At 36.8% G+C, this 21,268-nt stretch overlaps 1 protein-coding gene across 1 annotated transcript in view; it reads right to left on the bottom strand.

Moving 5' to 3' along the window:
* Window positions 1-21,268, bottom strand: part of SNTG1 (syntrophin gamma 1) — a 272,233-nt gene that overhangs the window by 72,774 nt on the left and 178,191 nt on the right. Inside the window, exons 9-12 of the mRNA XM_070749155.1 lie at window positions 14,507-14,609; window positions 9,986-10,068; window positions 8,262-8,392; window positions 4,692-4,821 (exon numbers count right to left, since the gene is read on the bottom strand). Of these exons, the coding sequence (XP_070605256.1) occupies window positions 4,692-4,821; window positions 8,262-8,392; window positions 9,986-10,068; window positions 14,507-14,609 (447 nt within the window). The remainder of the gene's footprint in view (window positions 1-4,691; window positions 4,822-8,261; window positions 8,393-9,985; window positions 10,069-14,506; window positions 14,610-21,268) is intronic.

Raw genomic sequence — 21,268 nt, 5'->3', positions numbered from 1 at the left:
CTTTTACAAAGCACTTTATTAATACCGAAAATTTGGTGTGTTGTAGAAACATGATAAACATATAATTTGTCTACCAAAGTTTATGCTATGCAAGCCAGTTACATTATTACTTATTCATCCATATAATGCTGCCTCTACATCTGACCATACATTTCTCTATAAGCTTGACAAATGGGAATAATTGTAACCTTTATGCTTACGCTAAATAATTTTATGTTATTAATTTTAACTTGTCTTTGAGGCTATTTTTGATATTCATAATAATAACTTTTTCAGTTGTATCCAGCATTTTAAGCCAAATTACAATTGCCTCTGATTAACTCTGTGATTATAACTGTCAGCTGAAATGATGGTGATTATCACATTGGTCCTAGAGGGTTTATTTTTGCAAGAACATAACTTATTTAGCAAGCTAACATAAATTAAGCATAAGATCAATATAGTCTTACTGGTAAAAAAAAAATGGGAGTAGAGAAGGGAGACAATTCACTTTGATTTCATTACACCAGTGCTTCTTAAATGGAGGAGTGGGGCCCCTGGGGGGGGCATGGAGCAATGCCAGGGGGTTATGTGACCCCAGGTAATGCACATTTTTCTGCCACAGGGAGTTGGGTGTTTTTGCACCAAACAATTACACCCCCAAATGTAATGGATAGCACTATCTCAATTGTATTCCTGGGATTAAAGTACACGAAATAGGGAATTTCAACATCTTATTTTTTTGGGGGGGAGGGGGGGGTTAGCAACTTCTCTTTGGTCAGTTCTAGTGCAGGATTTCCAGATTTGGGCTACAAAAATAAGAACAATGACTAAATGGAAGAAAGAGAACTGTATCTCTCTGTTTTCTTTTATCCCAGTTATCAATAAATATACAAATCACGAAGTCTATTGGATATCATGGATGAACTCTACTTTTCTGTTTTCCTCCAAAATGCTTGTTTGCTTTTGTAGATATTGACCAAAATCCTAAAGTGAAATCAAATACAAGTGCGTATAGCAATATGAGGACTAGTGGTTTTTGTTTTGTTCCCATGTATCACTGCTACCCTGTTTCCCCAAAAATAAGACGTACCCCGAAAGTAAGGCATGTCAGAGGTTTTGCAGAATTTGCTAATATAAGGCACCCCCCGAATATAAGGCGTAGTCAAGTTTACATACGGTACGGTGGAAAAACATACGGTACCATTCAAAGCTGTTCATAGCGGTACTGTAATAATGTGGCGTCCCCTGCTGGCCCCTTCCATTGCTTTGTACCATCCAGTACAGCAGACACAGTCTGCTGCTGTCTCACCGCTATTGCAGTCTCCACTACAGTGCATAGACTGTAGTTCCTCTGGTGGCCGGAAGCTGCAATAGCGGGAGTATACTGTTGTACCATATAAGTGCCGTCGTTTGTGTGTGTGGGTGCCATACTGACAGGTACCGTACTGTAATCAGTGTACCATACAGTACAGTTTCTTTGGGGGTGTCAGCTTTTCTGCCTGTGAATTTGTCTTATTTGAGAAATATAAGGCACCCCCCGAAAATAAGACGTAGCACAACTTTTGGAGCAAAAATTAATTATTATTATTATTATTATTATTATTATTTATTCGATTTGTATGCCGCCCCTCTCCGAAGACTCGGGGCGGCTCACAACATGTAAGTGTCTTATTTTCGGGGAAACACGGTATATAGTATCACAATCAAATGTGTCATAAAATATGAACGACTAGTGATTGCTTAACAGAATAACAGAGTTGTAAGGGACCTTGGAGGTCTTCTAGTCCAAACCCAGTGAAGGGCTACCAAAATTTTTACTACCACACTGTGGGCGTGGCTTATGCAGGATGCCCTGCATTTTCTTTCTACATCCTTCAGTGCATATTGGGTGCTCCTGGGTGGAGCTGCAAATTTTACTACCTGTGTTCCTGACCGTACCCGTAGGAGCCCATCACTGCTTGAAACTCAATTACTTTAGACCAGGTTGTCAAACTCAAGACCCTCTAGATCCGCCTACAGGGTGTTTAGATATGGCCTGCAGGGCCGCCCTATAAACAGCAAAGGACTGGCCTGTGGTTTTGCCAGTGAAAATGGAGCTTGCAAAATCTAATCTAATAAATAAATTTTCAGCTGCAATGCCCTCCTGTCAACCTCTGCCAGTGAAAATGAAGCTCAGTTTTCATTGGCAGAGGACGGCAGGAGGTTGTTGCAGCTGATAATAATAATAATAATAATAATAATAATAATAATAATAATAATAACCCACGGAGTGGCTGTGGGTTTTGCCTCCCAAGGACAATTCCATCTGTCCTTCCATTACCCTGGGGGGAAATTATTGACCCCCTCGGAGAGGGTCTGCAACTTGGGCGTCCTCTTCGATCCACAGCTCACATTAGAGAACCATCTTTCAGCTGTGGCGAGGGGGGCGTTTTCCCAGGTTCGCCTGGTGCACCAGTTGCGGCCCTATCTGGACCGGGACTCACTGCTCACAGTCACTCATGCCCTCATCACCTCGAGGTTCGACTACTGTAATGCTCTCTACATGGGGCTACCTTTGAAAAGTGTTCGGAAACTTCAGATCGTGCATAATGCAGCTGCGAGAGCAGTCATGGGCTTTCCCAGGTATGCCCATGTTACACCAACACTCCGCAGTCTGCATTGGTTGCCGATCAGTTTCCGGTCACAATTCAAAGTGTTGGTTATGACCTTTAAAGCCCTTCATAGCACTGGACCAGAATATCTCCGAGACCGCCTGCTGCCGCATGAATCCCAGCTACCGATTAGGTCCCACAGAGTGGGCCTTCTCCGGATCCCGTCAACTAAACAATGTCGGTTGGCGGGCCCCAGGGGAAGAGCCTTCCCTGTGGCGGCCCCGGCCCTCTGGAATCAACTCCCCCCAGAGATTAGGACTGCCCCTACTCTCCTTGCCTTTCGTAAGCTCCTTAAGACCCACCTCTGTCGTCAGGCATGGGGGAACTGAGACATCTCCCCCGGGCATATACAATTTATGAATGTTATGTTTGTATGCATGTGTGTTTAGAAAATGGGATCTTTTAAATATTTTTAAACAGTAATTTAGATTTGTTGTACATTGTTTTTTCACTTTGTTGTGAGCCGCCCCGAGTCTGCGGAGAGGGGCGGCATACAAATCTAAATAATAAATAAATAATAAATAATAAATAAAATAAAAATAAATAATAATAATAATAAATTATTTATTAGATTTGTATGGAGTTCTGGAGCCTGTTTTCATTGGCAGAGCGCTTGGGCCACCAGAGGTGCCTCCAACATCAAGTTACATCAAGTTGGGCATGCCAACCCTAGCCACATCTATCACGCTCCTGAGGTGAAACACAACCCTGATGCAGCCTTCAATGAAATCAAGTTTGATAACCCCTACTTTATATTCTAAATTTCTGGTTTGTGAATACTGAACAAGACCTAAAGAAGTGGAGGTTTTGAGAAGTGAAAGGCCTGAAAAGGGATAAAAATAAATAAACAGAGATGACAATGACCAATAGTTGATTATTTACGTTATAATGTATCTGATCTAATGGGTCAAATGCAAACATTTGATTTTACTAGGTGATTTGCTAGTATTGACTAAAAATGTTTATACAGGACGAACTTGCTTATCTGGTGTTGTGGTTGGCTCTGGCCCAGCTCCTGCCCCAAGGAATGTGGAGGTGGATGCAGGGGAAACATCAACATGTCATAGGCCTGTTTTATTGCCGACAGAGTCAGGGAGTGAAGTTTCCTCAGAAGAAGAAGAAGGTGGGGGTGACTTGGAAGAGGGGAGTTTGGCAGACAGCCCAGGAGATCAATCATCCTTATCATCCCTGGATTCGGAACAAGAATGTATGACACATCCACACATACGTAGAGTGATGCATAGGAGACAACAACTGAAGGATTATTACAGGAGATAAATGAGGCCACCTGTGGTTGGGTGGGGCTGCTGTAATTAGTGCTAAAGATAAAAGAGCAGCCTGCTGTTTTAGCCTCATGGCAGTTTATCTGATTCATAGTTTCATCAGGATCGTGGTTTTTGCTGTTCAAGATTGTGTGTGGACTTTCTGGACTTTAGAATTGGACTCAATTTTCCAGTTATTGGGTGAGCATTTGGATTGCATTTAACCTGTGCCTTCTGTGTACCAGAAAATCCCTTTGACATTTAAAAAGGGAGCTGTTTCTATTTTTCTGTTGATAAAGACTATGGGGTTTTCCTTCTATCGTGTGGTGTGTGTCTTTCTGGACTAATTACCCTGTAATTACGGGCGGTTGAGACACGCCGGCAGAACATCTGGGTTTTAAATTTATTCCATTATTCTGAACTTACAATGTAAAGGAAATAAATCTAGGAATCTATCTCATATAATGTTGTACTTTACTAGCAGAAAAAGTCTCCTATGACTACAAAATAAAAAAGCAAAATTTGATCTAGTTTTATTTTCATCTCTAGTTTGGAAGTGTGAAAAAGGAAGCAATGCTAATAATCCTAAAATAGATTGCAAAGGTAAGATTTTGATAAGATAAGAATTTTCACAGAATTGGAGTTGGTAACAGACTCGAGTAGACTTCTCCAAGGAACCTGTAAGCAGAGTTGATGCACATAAAATTTTGCACTTGGCCTGTGAGGCAATTATGAGAATTGGGATCAAATATACTTTATGTGGTAAATATGATAAATCTCTAAGAAATATACTTACATTGTGCTTTGTGAGATTGGAGATATTAATCGCTATTGCTTGCAGCCAGTCAATACAGTCTTCAGCAGACAGACACTGAATTATTCCACTGCAAATGCCATCCACAGCAACTACTTGAAATGCATTTTGCCTGTAAACATGAAATAGATTAACTTGGGATCTAATCCAACACTGCTAATTTAATAATCACAATTTAATAATATTGCAGAACAATTTCATCACACATATACTGCTCACAATACAAGTTAGCCCCCCAACTCTTGCTGTTTTTTAAACTATTATTATCATATGATTCTCTCTATATTTAGCACTTTTACATGGCATTTGATGAGATAAAACTTGGCAAATCATGTAGGACCAGCTGAATACAAATTGGTTCTACTGTTGCTTTTCTTACACAAAAAGCTTGAAAATGTAGGAGTTTGGCAGATTGTAGAAGCTGTAACGGCTGGTACAAGATGCTTTTCAGACATTGCAGTATAGTTTGAGTCTACTGATTCTGGCTCGGAGCTACCTGTGACAATTTGGGGGGAATTTTATAGATCTATACAGCGTAAGTGATATATTTCTCCACAACTAAAGAGGCATACTTTTTGCAAGGATTCTAATTATGACTAAGACTACAACTTTTCTATATAAATATTACATAGGTTTCTGAATAACAAATTTTCATTTCTAAGATTAAAACATAACAAATTATTTCTCAAGAATAAAGTATGGTTGGCAAGTTTGCTTATATTTATTTATAGTTATATTTTATTTGTATTAATTTTCTTCTATTTACATTTGAATTAGGTGGCTTTTTAAATTGTTTGTCTTATCTTTTGTTGCCGTTGAAGGATGCCAAACCATCTATAATCACTAAGCACATTTCACCCATCCATTCATTTATGACTCATACAGTGGCTCATAAATGAGCCATAACCTGACCAGCTGACAAAACAATAAAAACATTTTAAGAAACAGACAACCACAATAAAAACTATTGGCACCTTGAGGCAACATTCTCCCATACATGATTGTTTTGTCTTCCTGGACTCCAGCCTAATTTTGCCCCAATGCTTGCAGCTCTTTAAGGCATTTAATAAGATAAAAACATAACTCACCTAATATTACTGAAAATGCTATAGAAGGCAACTAAAAATAACAGTTAAATTCTATACACTTTACATAAAGTAGATAAAAGTTGTACTGAGTTTAGTTTTATTTATTTATTATTTATTTATTACTTAGATTTGTATGCCGCCCCTCTCCGAAGACTTATTGCTCTCTAGTTTTCTAATTCTATTCTGTAGTTGCCATATAAATAGTTTTAAAATCACTACTATTGTCTGATCTTCAGTCTGGATATAATAGTAAATCTCTTTGCAGAGCATAAACAGCACTCAGGAGCCAGCAGTGGAAAGGGTCAAGGACAAGGATCAGGTAGAAAGTAGTACTTGTTTGCAGACACAAGAAACCCCAATAATAAAGATCAACTGCTGCCGAATCCAATTCAGCCAGCTCCAGGGTTTAAAACTATCTTTTCCTTTAGTGGTCCTTAAATAGTAATCAACTCCTCATTTCTCAACTTTGGAGAGCACTTGGCCTGTGTCTTGATAAGAGCTCTGTGTGGTATCAATCTTTTTAGTTTCAGCCTTGGAACTTTATCCTTTACACCAACTGTGCTTCCATGTTCATTCTATCTTATCTATGTTCTCAAAAGTTATCTAACATAAAACAAGGGAATATTTAAAGTATTCCCTTATTTAATGAAGTAAAGAATTGAGGAAATATTTTAGGCTGAGACATAAATGAGGGAATGCAGGAAGGAATATTTCAGAAAATTGTGTGAGAATGATTTCAATGTGTCATACAGTAAAAATGGAATAAATGCTGAAAATCTTTGTGGCTTAATAAAATAAATGAATAAAAAGGAATCACAAATGTGGTAAGAACGTTGAAAAATGACAATGATTTAGAAATGGTGAGCATGAGCTGTGAAATGTCAAAATATAAATTATGGGATGCCTGTGATGTTTTAGCAAATATGCAAAGACTGCATCTCTACCTGGCAACTGGAAGAATGCCATTGATGTTCCTCTATACTAGGCATGGGGAACAATTGACTTGTGAACTTCAGCTCCCAGAATTCCTGAGCCGGCCATGCCAGCTCAGAAATTCTGGAAGTTGAAATCCGCAAGTCATAAAGGGGCCATCGTTCCCCACCTCTGCCCTATACAAAGGTAAAATAGCAAGGTATGCAAAAGCTACAGGTCTATGTATCCAGGGCAGAGAGAACATTAGAACATTTTTCATTGTTCCTTACCCATCCTTTGTATTTTTATCATATTGCTTACCTCCCCCCAAAGAAATAAAGTGATGAACATATATGTAAGCTTACAATTACAAAATTCAATTCAAGAATAGATAAAACAGGTAGACAGTAATACCTCAATGGCAAAAACAAAACTATTATTGCATTTTATGCGAAACATAGAACAGTGTTCCCTCGATTTTCGCGGGTTCAAACTTTGCGGAAAGTCTATACCACAGTTTTTCAAAAATATTAATTAAAAAATACTTTGCGGTTTTTCCCTATATCACGTTTTTTCCAGCACGATGACGTCATATGTCATTGCCAAACGTTCGTCCACCTTTAATAAAAATTTTTTAAATAAACTTTAATAAATAAACATGGCGAGTAATAATCTAAATGGTTGCTAAGGGAAGGGGAAATTGTAATTTAGGGGTTTAAAATGTTAAGGGAAGGCTTGTGATACTGTTCATAGCCAAAAATAGTGTATTTACTTCCGCATCTCTATTTCGCAGAAATTCGACTTTCGTGGGTGGTCTCGGAACGCATCCCCCGCAAAAATTGAGGGAACACTGTACTTTAATAAAATAAATCACAAGAATTATGTCTTGCCCAATCCAGCCCGAATAATATAAAACAACTAAAGCTCTCATTTTGGCTGGAAGTATTGAATTTTGTTTCATTCGGACGCTGATGATGATTTTCCCCCAAAAATTAATCAGGGAAAGAGTTAGAGGATTTGAACTTTAGTTCCATAATTTTATGAGTATAGTATTATTATTTTTTTCTCAAACTGAAATTAAAGGATAATCTGTGACATATACATCAATGTAAGAGAATGGGAAAACCATCCAAGTGTTCCATATCACTATGTCTGACGCATCTATGCTGACTGCTAGAATACCCTGTGGAATGATTTAGTGGCACAAAGTAATAAGTAATTATGAATTCTACAGAAAATCTTTACATGCTGAAGCAAACAAATGCAAAGTCTTCAGCTAATAGTCTTTTTGGCATTTAGCCTAAAGAAATATAATGGATTTAAGTAGCCATAGAGGAAGACCATGTTTCAAGATCTCAACCTGTCTTTAACTTTGCCAATTGGAAATTTTGCTATTTGCCCTTCCATTCAATTTAACTGATGTACAGACTAAAAATAGGAAATGCAGAAGTTGTTAATCCAAATCAAGCAACCACTCATAACAGTTGTATCACAAAATAGCAGATGTATCATCATCATTAACCATCATCACCACTAGGTGATATCTACTTACCTGCACATATCTGATCCTGGGAGATACTGAGAAAATCTTGAATGAAGAAGAGGAATTAATCGGAGGTCACACCACCTCTTTTCCCATCTAATACCTGAAGATGTCGGCCATGAAGAACACGAAAGTGTATCCTGAAAACAGATGTCAAATATTATAAGTATTTAAATTAATAAATATGTAGTCTATTTCATTGTTCTTGCCCAACATGAATGGCCATTAGATTTTCCTCTCAACTGAAATATCATTAGGTTTTGTCAACTTGTGTTTCATTGTAACCTACTGAAATTAAGCATACCCTGATAAATTAAATTCTGGCACTTTTTGATATCACATAACTGAGTGATAGTAAATATTTTTTCGTGGTTTTCAAGCAGACATGAAAATACTGAGGACAGTTAAGAAAACAAAGAAATGTATCATCAAACAAATCACCCCAAAATTCTCACTTGAGAAACAAATGACCAGGTTCAAATTATACTACCTTTGACAAAGGTAGTATAATGTGTTATAAAAAAAATCTAGTCCTTAAAAGAAGAATCTATTACTGAGAAAGGTGGAAAGAAAGAGAAGATAACAAGCAATAAAGTAGATGGACTCAAATGCAGTAGTAATTTAAGTACACAAATGAAAGACCGGCAAGTTAGGGACACGAGGAAGGTATCTATCTATATGGATGTAAAGAGTCCAACACCAACAAGTCAACCAATATTTCATTATAAATAAATTGGTTGTTGAATATTTTAATGGAATCCAAAACTCATTCTGGCTGAATCTCAGCATTTTTATAGTTTCGAATCATATCAAAAACTTAGTTTTCAGTTTTAAGCTTAACTATATATAGCAGTGCTTAAATGTATGTGAATCCTTTTGAATTTTCAATGTTTCCAGATAAATACTACCTGTTCTCCAAACAAGTCCTAAAACTAGAGAAAGATAACCCAATAAACAAATGAGATCCAAAACTAAATGATTGTATGTGACAGAATCATGAGAACATCTAGGATGATAATTAATTTGATTGAAAATTAGAGTCAGGTGTTTCAATCAATGGGATGATATTCACATCTGAGTGTCAGAGGTCCTTCCTTATTTAAAAAAGAAAATTCTGAGTATTTGCCATGAAAGAAACACATCACACATTTGCACACACTCTAATATCAACATATTTTGGTGTTCAAAGGGGAAAAAATAAGGATGTATTGAGGACCCAAACACACATTGTAAAAAAAATGCAAAGGCACCAGGAAAAAGTACATTAGTGATTTGTTGTAGAAAAAAATATCAAGATATTCCTGATTGAATCCATCGAGACTGTTTTAGAAACCTGTTGAATAATAATGCTGTAAAGAATTTTGATTGTTGTTAAGTCTTTGGGTCAGCCAGTACTATAGGAAAAAAGATTGCAGATAACTCTCGCAGTCATAATTTTCTAGATCCCATCATCACCAATTAACACAATTAAGGGGAGACTTATTTATAAAGTTTATATTGGATTATAGAGTTTTCATTGCATATTAACAAACAATTAAAACACGACTCATTATTTACTATTTTACTGAATACTTCCAGCACTGGGATAAAAACATTTCCAATTGTATTCATATATTAAGCAACCTTCATTTCAATTCATGTAAAGTAAAGTTAACACGCTCTTAGATTGCGTTCATACTTCTTAATCAAAAACATTTTCAAGTTCTTGACAGTCTCATAAATCATTCTCTTACCGTGTTATTGGGATGATAGTTGAGATGTAAACCACTGTCACACAGAGGTGAGGATGTGCCACTACTTTGATCACTAGGGACACCTAATAAAATATTTAAATACATGTCTGACTTATAAAGACTTTCTAGTCAAAACTGACATTTATATACCATAGTTAGAAGTCAGCAACAGATGAAGGAAGAATATTTTCTCTGTTTTCTGGAGTGTTGTAAAGTATTGTAATGATATCAATCTTTGATGTGAGAATTTCATGTAAGACACTTATGTAACACTTCAATATTCATTTTAACCATTTTTTTAAAAAACAATTTGCAATTATATGATGTTAGAAGGCCCAGTATGTTATCTGCTTGCAAAATCCCTGCTTTGCTAAACTTTCCCTCCCCAAATAACCAACTCCGGAAAGTAAAATACGTTAAGAGCGTGAAGTAGCCATATAAGTAGTCATATGTATACCCTGAGGATAGACTTTATTTGTTTTCTATGTAAGGCATAGTTTGATTGGTATACTATCATGTTATATTTAATAAAAACTAGGTGACTTTATTTGTAAAGAGCAGCAAATTTTCAGTTGGTATGTAAGAATAACCAGCACACTGTGTTAAATTTCACTCTTCTCTTGCTGGAAAATATTTGTAAATATTGATATTCCATTTTAGATTACGGTAGCTATCATTAATCGCAACATCCATATGCTGACAAGATGTGTTTCAAATAAAATCCAATTTATTGTTATGATAAAAAAAAATCAGTAATGTTAAAACAACTTGAACCAGGGGAATAAAATAAATTTAGTTTAATTTATATTAATAAGACAGCAAAATTGATAAAATAAGCCCAAAATAAGTGGAAAAAGTATCACATTTGCACTAAATATTGCCATATTTCCACTGCAGCCACATAGAATTTGGCTACTGTATTGGTAATAGCAGAGCTGGAATCTGAATGAAGATTGATGGTAGGCTTCTTTTGTGTATATAAAATATATATGCAGATCCCTGAAAAATTTGCAGTGAAACTGCACAAGTTGGCTTGTTTCCATTTCTCGAGAAGATACGTTCTATTGATAGAATGTTAGTAAACCTGACCTGAAATTTTGCCAATAGTAGCATATGGTGCCTGGCTTTGAAGAAATACTTCCTCAGCCTGGGAAAGATCACTGTAGTATAGATAACTTGCGAGTTGCCTTTCAGTATCAGGGTTCTGGTATTCTGGGAGAAGACGCTAACTTCAGTTTGATACTCAAGCAAAATATGGTTAATTTTAACTAGGTTTTGCTGATATTATCCAACTTGAAACAACTCAAATTCAAATAACCCAAGGCATCTAACCTTTAGCTGGAAGAAACAGTGCATCATAGGGCAACATTTTTTTGAACTGATGAGTTATTTAACCAATTAAATGAAATAATTTCAAAATGATTCCAATATCTAGGACCCATGACTCCCATGGGATTGAAATCTGGCAAATTTGATAGTTTCAGTACTGCTATTCTGCCACACCAACACCCAGAGGCTCAGTAGACTGATCCTGAGACTGCCTTCTGCCGCACGAATCCCAGCGACTGGTGAGGTCCCACAGAATTGGTCTTCTTAGGGTCCTGTCGACCAAACAGGCGAGACCTAGGGGAAGAACCTTCTATGTGGGGGCTCCGGTGCTCTGGAATCAGCTCCCTCTGGAGATTCACACTGCCCCTTCCTCCTTGCCTTCCGTAAGAGTTTAAAAATTCATTTTTGCCGCCAGGCCTGGGGTTACTAGACATTCCCCTGACCAATGAATGTTTTTAGTACGATTGTTGAATGAATGTTAAATGGAAATTTTTTAAAATTAGAATTTAAGGATCATATATTTGAAACTTTATCCTGCCTTAACCCTTCATAGGCCAGTAGAACAACTCCCCTTTTGACTACTGGAAATCAGGGAGAGCAGACCCTCAATAGGTGCCAGAGTTATATCAGCCATAGTCAAACTTACAGGGAAGTCAGAAATTGTCCCCAATCCCATTGTTTGTTTGTTTTGCCTTTGGTCATTCTATTTAGCTATTTTATTTTTTATCTCTGAAACAATGACCCAAAAGGTCATGAGTTGCCTAGTAGATTATAAAGTTGGCTCGCATGAGCAAATGCAATTAAGCTTAAACAAAGTTGGATATTCCATATTTTCTAATTGGTTAATTCATTAATTAGGTTCTACTGGAAGATTATTTAGATAAATGTCTATATCCACCAATTTTATTAATACCTATAAGTCTTTGAATGATATTCCAGTCACTGCCTTCAACCATCTCATCTTCTTTTTTAATGTATTAAGAATATTTTTTAGTCCACTATTTACTTATGTCTAGATATGCCAATAAGGATTTACAAGATTCTGAACTTGGACATGCTATTTGGAATGTTGTTATGTTTGGAGGAAAATACTCAGTATTCTGGAATTTATTCTAGTCTAGCATAAAAGGGACATTTTGCTTTACTCCGTTGTTTTAAATATTTCCTGATCCTATAATCTTTTTTTCCCAGGACATGAAAATATAAAGCTTGCATTAGTCAATAAAACAGCAGGTACTAATTTTCTGGTTGATGTAGAACTAAATCACAGACTTAAGTCATGCTACAATTCTTTATTTCTACTTGTTCAGTCTGAGAGATAAATATTAAGTACTAGAAATCTAAACAATTTCACTTGAACAGAACTATATCTTAAAGTATCCAACTACAGTGGTACCTCTACTTAAGAACTTAATTCGTTCCGTGACCAGGTTCTTAAGTAGAAACATTCTTAAGTAGAAGCAATTTTCCCATAGGAATCAATGTAAAAGCAAATAATGTGTGCAAACCCATTAGGAAAGAAATAAAAGCTCAGAATTTGGGTGGGGATAGGAGGAGGAAGAAGAGGACGAGGAGAGTCGCTGCCAAAGGAAGAAGGTGAGGTGATGAGAATTTAAAAAAAATCTAAAACTTTAAGGCTTAAAAAAAACAGGGACTCTGAGGCGGCGAGGAGGAGCACGCGCCTTCAATACACCTGGCACGACGCTGCCTCTCATACACTGCCTCCCATACCCTGGCTGCTGCTGCTGCTACCTGCTGCCTCTTCCTTCCCATGCTGAAGGGCTTTGTTGCCGGCGCCTTTCCTTTGCTGTGGTGACTCCTTGGCTGCCCAGAGCGAAGGGAGCATTTCTTTTCTCTGGGCGCTGGCAGAGGTTTATTCCCTGTCCAAGCGCCCAGAGAAAGGAAAATGTTTCGTTCACTCTGGACTGCCAAAGTCTCCTGAAGCGCCACCAAAAGGCTCCTCTGGCAGCCCAGATGGCTGGGATTAAAGGAGGAATTGCAGGTAATTGGCCAGGCCTTTGTGCCGTTCTCAAATTTCCTGGGAATTTTTTCCGGGTTCAGGTTCTTAAGTAGAAAATGGTTCTTAAGAAGAGGCAAAAAATCTTGAACACATGGTTATCTAGAAAAGGTCTTAAGTAGAAGTGTTCTTAAGTAGAGGTACCACTGTATGCACATTGAAAAATCTTCAACATAGCTTTGCTTGCAGAGTGGAGAAAAACCACTTCTACTTCCCTGTGAGTGGTGACCAAAATACAGCAACAGCAATAATGCTTAGACATATATACTGCTTCAAGGTGCTTTACAGCATTCACTAAGTTGTTTGTAACCCAACTGTCAGAGCTCCAGTAACTCCCTCAATTAAAGAAAACTCTGAGGCTTGAGTTTTGTCAAAGTTCCATTTCTGGGAACATATCTGGGAAAACCTGAATCTGAAAGCTTCTGGTTTTCCACCCCCAAAAGTAAGTTCAAGTTCCTGTCCCAGCATCCACATGTCCATCACGTTGTCCTATCAATGCACCGTCTGAACTGGAGATGCCTCCCAGTTTCCCACATCACTATATGCGGCAGGCCTGAAGATCCAATGCCCAAGATAGTTCCCAACCTGACACCAACAATCTGGGTCCTCATTTCACCAACCTCAGAAAGATTGAAAGCTGAGTCAACTTTGTGCCAGTCACGTTTAAACTCCTGGCAGTTGGCAACGTTTGCCTGAAATACTGCATTGTAACCACTGTGGCATCAGGGCTTCCACTATGCCACCACCGCTCTTGCATATAAAGTGCAAGAACTCTAGACAAATGATAAAGCCTAACCATCATCGCAGCAAGTTTTAATTACATGAGAAGATCATACTTATGGGATCATACTTTTCAAGAAAAAATTACATTTCATATTGTAATAAAATATAGGTAAAATAAGAAAAGCTCCTTCTGAAATGCTTTCAGGAGTGGAAAAATAATCTACTGAGAATTGCTGTAACTGCATAGATGTCAAATCTAGCCAAAAAAAAAGACCAGAGATGGCATCATTTTTAATTGTTTGTTTATCCTGCTTTTCAAAATAAAGGCTAATAAATTTTGTACTGTGACAGCTGACAAGTCCCAATGACTACTGCAAACAGCCTTTAAAGAAGGATTGCAAACAGGGGTTCCTAAGAACAGCAGATAGTTTCAAAACTATTTTTATGCTTACATGCGCAATCTTCATTAAGGGGCAATTTCAGAAATGCAGGCGCTCGTTTGAGAAAGGACACAGTTAGGGTTACCTCTTCTCCAGCATTCCGAAGAACTTGGACCTAAGGAATAAATGAAAAGAACTGAAACAACATTCTTCTTGGCACAATATTGGGATTTCTTGCTTATTTAACTAAAGAAGAAAACTTAAGAAGAAAATCGTAAAGTACAATTGAATAATACCTTTGATATGTTTAGATCTTTTTTAATTCTTCAATTATTTTTAAAGCATTTGTCCAACCTAAATTTCTGCTTGACTAAAGAAACCTCACTCTTCATTGCATACAGATTTGAACTAATGTCAGTAATTTGGAAAGAATGGGATTTTAAAAGTGGAGTTTAAATCAACAAAACTCCATTAGGTCTACATAAAGTTAGATCCTGGAACTGTTACCAAACGAAAGAAATATCTTGTCTGCAAAACCTCTAATCTGAGCCGCTAAAACTCAAAAAAAGGACAAAGTAATATCAGAGCATTTCAATCATTCAGGACGCACTAAGCAGACACCACTGGGTGAGAAATAGTGGAAGTCACATACTTGAAGGCAATCTCAGGTCTGAACAATAGGTTTTAACATACTATAATTGTTAAGTGATATGTTACTTGTAATTTGTTTTACGAGTAATCCTGGGTCTACATATCCAACCTATCCTTCCTTCCCTTTTGCCTCCACCCACTCTAATTTGAATCCTACATGCAGCTCAGAAAAAATATACTTATTAAAATGTGTTAGAAAAGATGCTATCAGTAAATCAGTTCACTGCCATATTCCTAGACCATTTCATAACCTGTATGTATAGCTCTCATTAATTTTATCCCTCTTCTGTCACTGTCTTGTTTTATCTGACCTTCCATGGTTTAACATTGTTTTCTTCTTTTTGCTGATTGCATAACTCATTTAATCTTATTTTATGTTTTGTGAGACTATGGCTATATTTTCCATGCACACAATAGAGGATATTGTCTTAACATGAATATTGCAATTTGCAGCTGCAGCATTCCTATGCGACCAAGGCAAGTCCTCTATCTCATATATTTGCATATCTAATAACCATACTGGACTAGTGGCACAGAATGAATTTCTGCTATTTGATTGGAAGGGACTTAATGAAAAGACAATCTCCAGAATTGACTGAGAGCAGCTTTTAATGGTTGTTAGGAAAGATGGATAAAGCGTACATGATTTACCTATGAGTAAATTGTTACTTTTCTTTAAAACTGGTATACAACTTTTCACTGGTGCTTTGTATTTGTATTAATAATTACTTTTCATAATATACTTTACAACATATAAACTCTGCAAAAGAGCTCTCAACCAATTAGAATGCATTTTGGAAATAGGTACATATATCTCCTATAAAATGTAAAATGAGAAGGTCGTTACCAATTAATATTTTATCTAGTTTAGCTTCTCCCCCTCATAAATAACAGTTTAAAGGCCAATTTTTCCCCAGTTAATTAAATTCACAATTTGTATGTCTTGCAATACGTATCACATTAAAGCAAAGAAAGAAATCTGTGATCTAGGTTGTTACTGCCTACACAAACTATTCAACAGCACTTTTTTCCTTGTATTTTTCTCAGAAGCAGTAAATTAAACACGTATGAAACAATCATTATTATGAATGAAATAAACTTTGCAGTCGAATGTCTATGACAAAAAGCAAAACACTGTTAGAGTCATATTGTATATACTGCCAGAAAGAGGGAAGGGGGAAGGATCAAGATTAATCAGCAATACAGTATTCCATTGGGTTACTTAAGAAACGAATTTGGAGGTGAAAATAAAAGATGAAAATATAAAAAGACAGTTTTTAATTTTGAAGATTTTTCAATTTTAAATAGTGTATGTATCTGTACACACACAGAGATATATACATACAAAGAAAGAAACATACATACTGAAGCCTGGGACAGTTAAAAAACAGCCAAGCAAGCAAACTGGAAGTTTGGAAAAATGGGCTTCCATTTTGCCTGTTGGCTGGTTTTTCGCACTCCAGGAATTCAAGGAACCTTCTCTGAAGCCTCCAGAGGGCGAAATGGCCTTCTCCAAGGCCAAAAATCAGCTGGCCAGTGTGCACATGTAGCAATGCCTCGTGTGTCCTCCAATATGTAACAGGTTCAAACTTAATATCAACCGCTCCAAACTTGACTGTAAAAAATATGACTTTAGCAATCGAGTTGTTGAAGTGTGGAACTCATTACCAGACTCCGTGGTGTCAACCCCCAACCCCCAACATTTTCCCCTTAGACTTTCCACGGTTGACCTCTCCAGATTCCTTAGAGGTCAGTAAGGGGCGAGCATAAGTGCACTAGTGTGCCTTCCATCCCCTGTCCAATTGTCTCTCCTATATTTTATATATCTTTTCTCCCATCCATATATCCTTCCTCTACTCTTCATTGATGTATTCTATTCTCATATCTCTTCTTCTATCCCTTCCCTGATACTTACACATTTTTATTCTCTTTAACTTTCAATTTGTATTGGAATGAATGAATGAATGAATGAATGAATAAATAAATAAATAAGGCTCTGCGTGCAACCTGTGGCATGTGTGCCATAGGTTCACCATCACTGTTCTAATATCTATAAATATTAAACTCAGGTGTTTCTCCAGGGCATCACTAAAATTAGATATGTATACTGTATACTTTCCAGATAACAAGAGAGCAGCTTCTCCTTATTTTGCCATAAACTGGAAACACAGTATCTTAAGGAACATCTAAAATGAACTAAAATGTGCCCCTAGTCTCTTAAATAATAATCTTTGCATTCCAATGTCTACTTCTAATAAGTCTACTCTGCCTATTTTAAAGCTGATGTTGATGTATAACTTGCTCCTTTGATATCAGTATTTGCAGTTTCTGTGTCAAAGAATCCAATAAATAGCACTTTCATAAACTACTACACCATACAGATTTTTAATCAGCTCACAGACAGGGTGCAATGCATCCTTATCTTAAACTAAACTCCATGAGAAATCGCCATGACAGCCTTCATAGAACACACACCAACACATGCTCACACTTCCTCAAACACAAGAAAAGATGGATGGTACATATAGAAACATGACATTTAAAATCTCAGGAGAATATATATGGATCCTGCTCAGATAAAAGAAGCAAAAAGTCACTCTCATGCTTTCTGTCAGATAATTTCTCCAGAATAAGATAGATAGAGTTCATCTGGGATTCCCTATAGAGAATACAGATTAGAGTTAGGAAGCTGTTCTCAGACTAATTAGAAATAGTTTTCTCATTCTTTGGACAGTTGAATGAATATGAATATATTTAAAATATTTAATAAAGATGCCAAACATGTGTCTTAGCAGTTATAATACAGTGAAATATCCGTTATCACTGTTCTCAAAATTGGATTGCTTGGATTAACATATATTAGTCAGCTTTATTTATAAGCCACTTTCTATACTAATCTTGAAATTTAGTTTGCAAATTCAAACAGTTCTTATTGAGTAGTAACTTAATTGGTAAAACAAAAACCTTCTAGAATATCAATGAACTTGCCCCTCATCCTGTTCGGTACCTGAACACACTTCTCTTCTCTCTATACACTAATGACTGCATCTCAAACGATCCATCTGTTAAATTACTGAAGTTTGCAGATGATATAACAGTGATCGGACTCATTCGAGACAATGATGAATCCGCATACAGATGGGAAGTTGAACAACTATCCTTGTGGTATGACCAGAACAATCTAGAACTAAACACACTCAAAACCGTAGAAATGGTGGTAGACTTTAAGAGAAACCCTTCCACCCTTCCACCTCTCACAATACTAGACAACACAGTATCAACAGTAGAGACCTTCAAATTTCTAGGTTCTATCATATCTCAAGACCTAAAATGGTCACCTAACATCAAAAACATCATCAAAAAAGCACAACAAAGAATGTTCGCTCTGCGCCAGCTTAGGAAGCTCAAACTGCCCAAGGAGCTGCTGATACAGTTCTACAGAGGAATCATTGAGTCTGTCATCTGCACCTCTATAACTGTCTGGTTTGGTGCTGCAACCCAACAAGACCGACACAGGCTTCAGAGGATAATCAGAACTGCAGAAAAAACAATTGCTGCCAACCTGCCTTCCATTGAGGACCTGTATACTGCACGAGTCACAAAGAGGGCGGGGAAAATATTTACTGACCCCTCACATCCTGGACACAAACTGTTTCAACTCCTACCCTCAAAACATTGCTACAGAGCACAACTAGACACAAGAACAGTTTTTTCCCAAACGCCATCACTCTACTAAACAAATAATTCCCTCAACACTGTCAGACTTTTTACTAAATCTGCACTTCTATTCTACTAGTTTTTCTCATCATTCCTTTCACCCATTTCCTCCCATGTTGACTGTATGACTGTAACATGTTGCTTATATCCTACGATTTTTATTAATATTGCTTCTTCATTGCTTATTTGACCCCTATGACAATCATTAAGTGTTGTACCATATGATTCTTGACAAATGTTTGTTTTATTTTATGTATGCTGAGAGCATATGTACCAAGACAAATTCCTTGTGTGTCCAATAAAACACTTGGCCAATAAAAATTCTATTCTATTCTATTCCAAGCTTAGTTCTTCAGAACCTGACAATGGCATAAACCCAAATCCTTTGACAGATCTGTTTCTGAAGTTATGCTTCTGATAAATAGTTGAAGCTATCTTGGTTCACAGTGGACGTCATTCTGCCTTCAGAATCTGTTGAGAAAAATACTTCTAGTACCGCAGTAAAAAAAAAAGACTCTAAGGGTTGCAAACCATATGGAATTTGCTTTCCTGATTACTTAAATCCATCCATGTCATACACAGAAGAAGAATTATGCTGCATTTGTGGTGCATGGATGGTAAACCTCTTGAAAGTAGATTTTGCTTCCTCTGATATATATTTTTGCATATTTGTAAGAAGTTATATAAGTAACACACTGAATCTCATAAATGTATTTTTAGCTCCATTTCGATTAGGCAAAACATTAAAGATGAACTGAACTGCAGTTTAAAACATTCAAACCATATGAAGGAAAAACAACTTTTTGAAATACTTTCTACAAATTTAAAGTGAAACTTACAATGTCATCTTTCAATCAATCTGTTCTATTTATCCAAATGAAGAATCATTTTTCTTCTGTATATGTAGGATTAATAATAACCAGTAATATTTATAGATTATAATGTCCATGTTCATATTTAATAGAATAATGACAGCTGCAATTCAGAAACTAATGTATTTGGGGATATGCGTATTATTTTGCATAGTGCACAGCATAAATTTTCTTATAGTGTTAATATGAATAGTTTTAATAAAGCACCTTGTATAATTTATTTGGGTAGATGTATGTGCATGTAGCTGTGTTTGTTTATATAATTTAACATTCAATTGATATATTTATTTGTTTCTTAAATTAGACCTTTTGTTTAAAACACATGGGGAGAGAAGAAAACAGAACTGCTTAATTGTTATAAATTGACAATGTTTCCAGATTTGTATATTGACAAATTATTATAAAAATGCAAGCTATTAGATCAGATTTATGGAGCTATGTACAATAGTCCTAAATGTAAGTAGCATTTATTGATCAGATTATTTGAAGACAGAGCAGACATCTGCAGGGCCCTTTGCACTCTTTTTGAGATTTATAGTTTTTTTCTTACAATTGATCTTTAATTTGTCCCATTGCGGCTTTTCTTTTACTTCCATTTCATATTGCTAATTAGAAAATAATCTCAGTAAAAGATACCCTTGACAGCACTTAATTAATATGGAAGCTATGGTTTCTACTGAAGGCATGTTTTATAGATAGAATCATTTGAGTTCTCATTTTCCCCTAGACAAGAATCTACGGTTTCAATAGTACAAAAATTGCTAGCATGATATTTGAATTGCCATTGTAATAATCGACACATGATTCCATAGACCAGCTTTAACTGCCTTGATACTCTTTACATGCATTATGAGAGTAGTTCCAAAATTCTTCAGCAGGCATGGTCAGATGTCAGGTTTAGGAGCTGAAGTCCCAGGTTCTAGGTGTATCTGGAGTCTAGCATATTAGAAGACTTATCTATTAACAATGTTATCAGAATAGTTGATAAAGGACTAAAAAAATAGTCATTAACTATAAAAGGAAACATTAGAAATGCCCAGGTAAACCCAACTGTGTAAACTCTTATGTAAATCCTTAACCAGACCAGTACAAACTGGCTCTCTTTTATGTAAAGCTCTTTATGCAATAGATCAGTGATCGATCAGTGATGGCGAACTTTTGACTCACGTGCCAAAAAGGTGTATGGGTGCATGTTTACATGTGTGTGCATGCCCACACTCATGTCCCTGGCACATGCGTACAACTCCCGTTTTGCCGCTGTGCATGCGCCTAGGCCTCACTGAAGCCTCCAAACTCCTGAAGCCTGGGGACAACCAGAGGTTCAGAAACAAACTTCTAGTTGACCAGTTCAGCCTGATTTTGCCCTCACAAGGGTTCAGGAGGCTTTCCTGAAGTTTGGGGGAGAGTAAAATCAGCCAAAAAGTAGGGCAAAAATCAGCCAGCCAGCATCCACAGCACTGTGTAGTTGACATAGGGCAACATCTCACATGCCCTCGGATATGGCTCCACGTGCCACCTGTGGCATGTGTGTCATAGGTTCACCATCACTGCAATAGATTGTTTTAATGTGCTTTGCCCTCATTCTATGCAAAGC

This window comes from Erythrolamprus reginae, chromosome 3 (assembly GCF_031021105.1).
Source record: "Erythrolamprus reginae isolate rEryReg1 chromosome 3, rEryReg1.hap1, whole genome shotgun sequence".
Lineage (NCBI taxonomy): Eukaryota > Metazoa > Chordata > Lepidosauria > Squamata > Dipsadidae > Erythrolamprus > Erythrolamprus reginae.
This window is presented reverse-complemented; position numbering and strand designations above follow the sequence as displayed.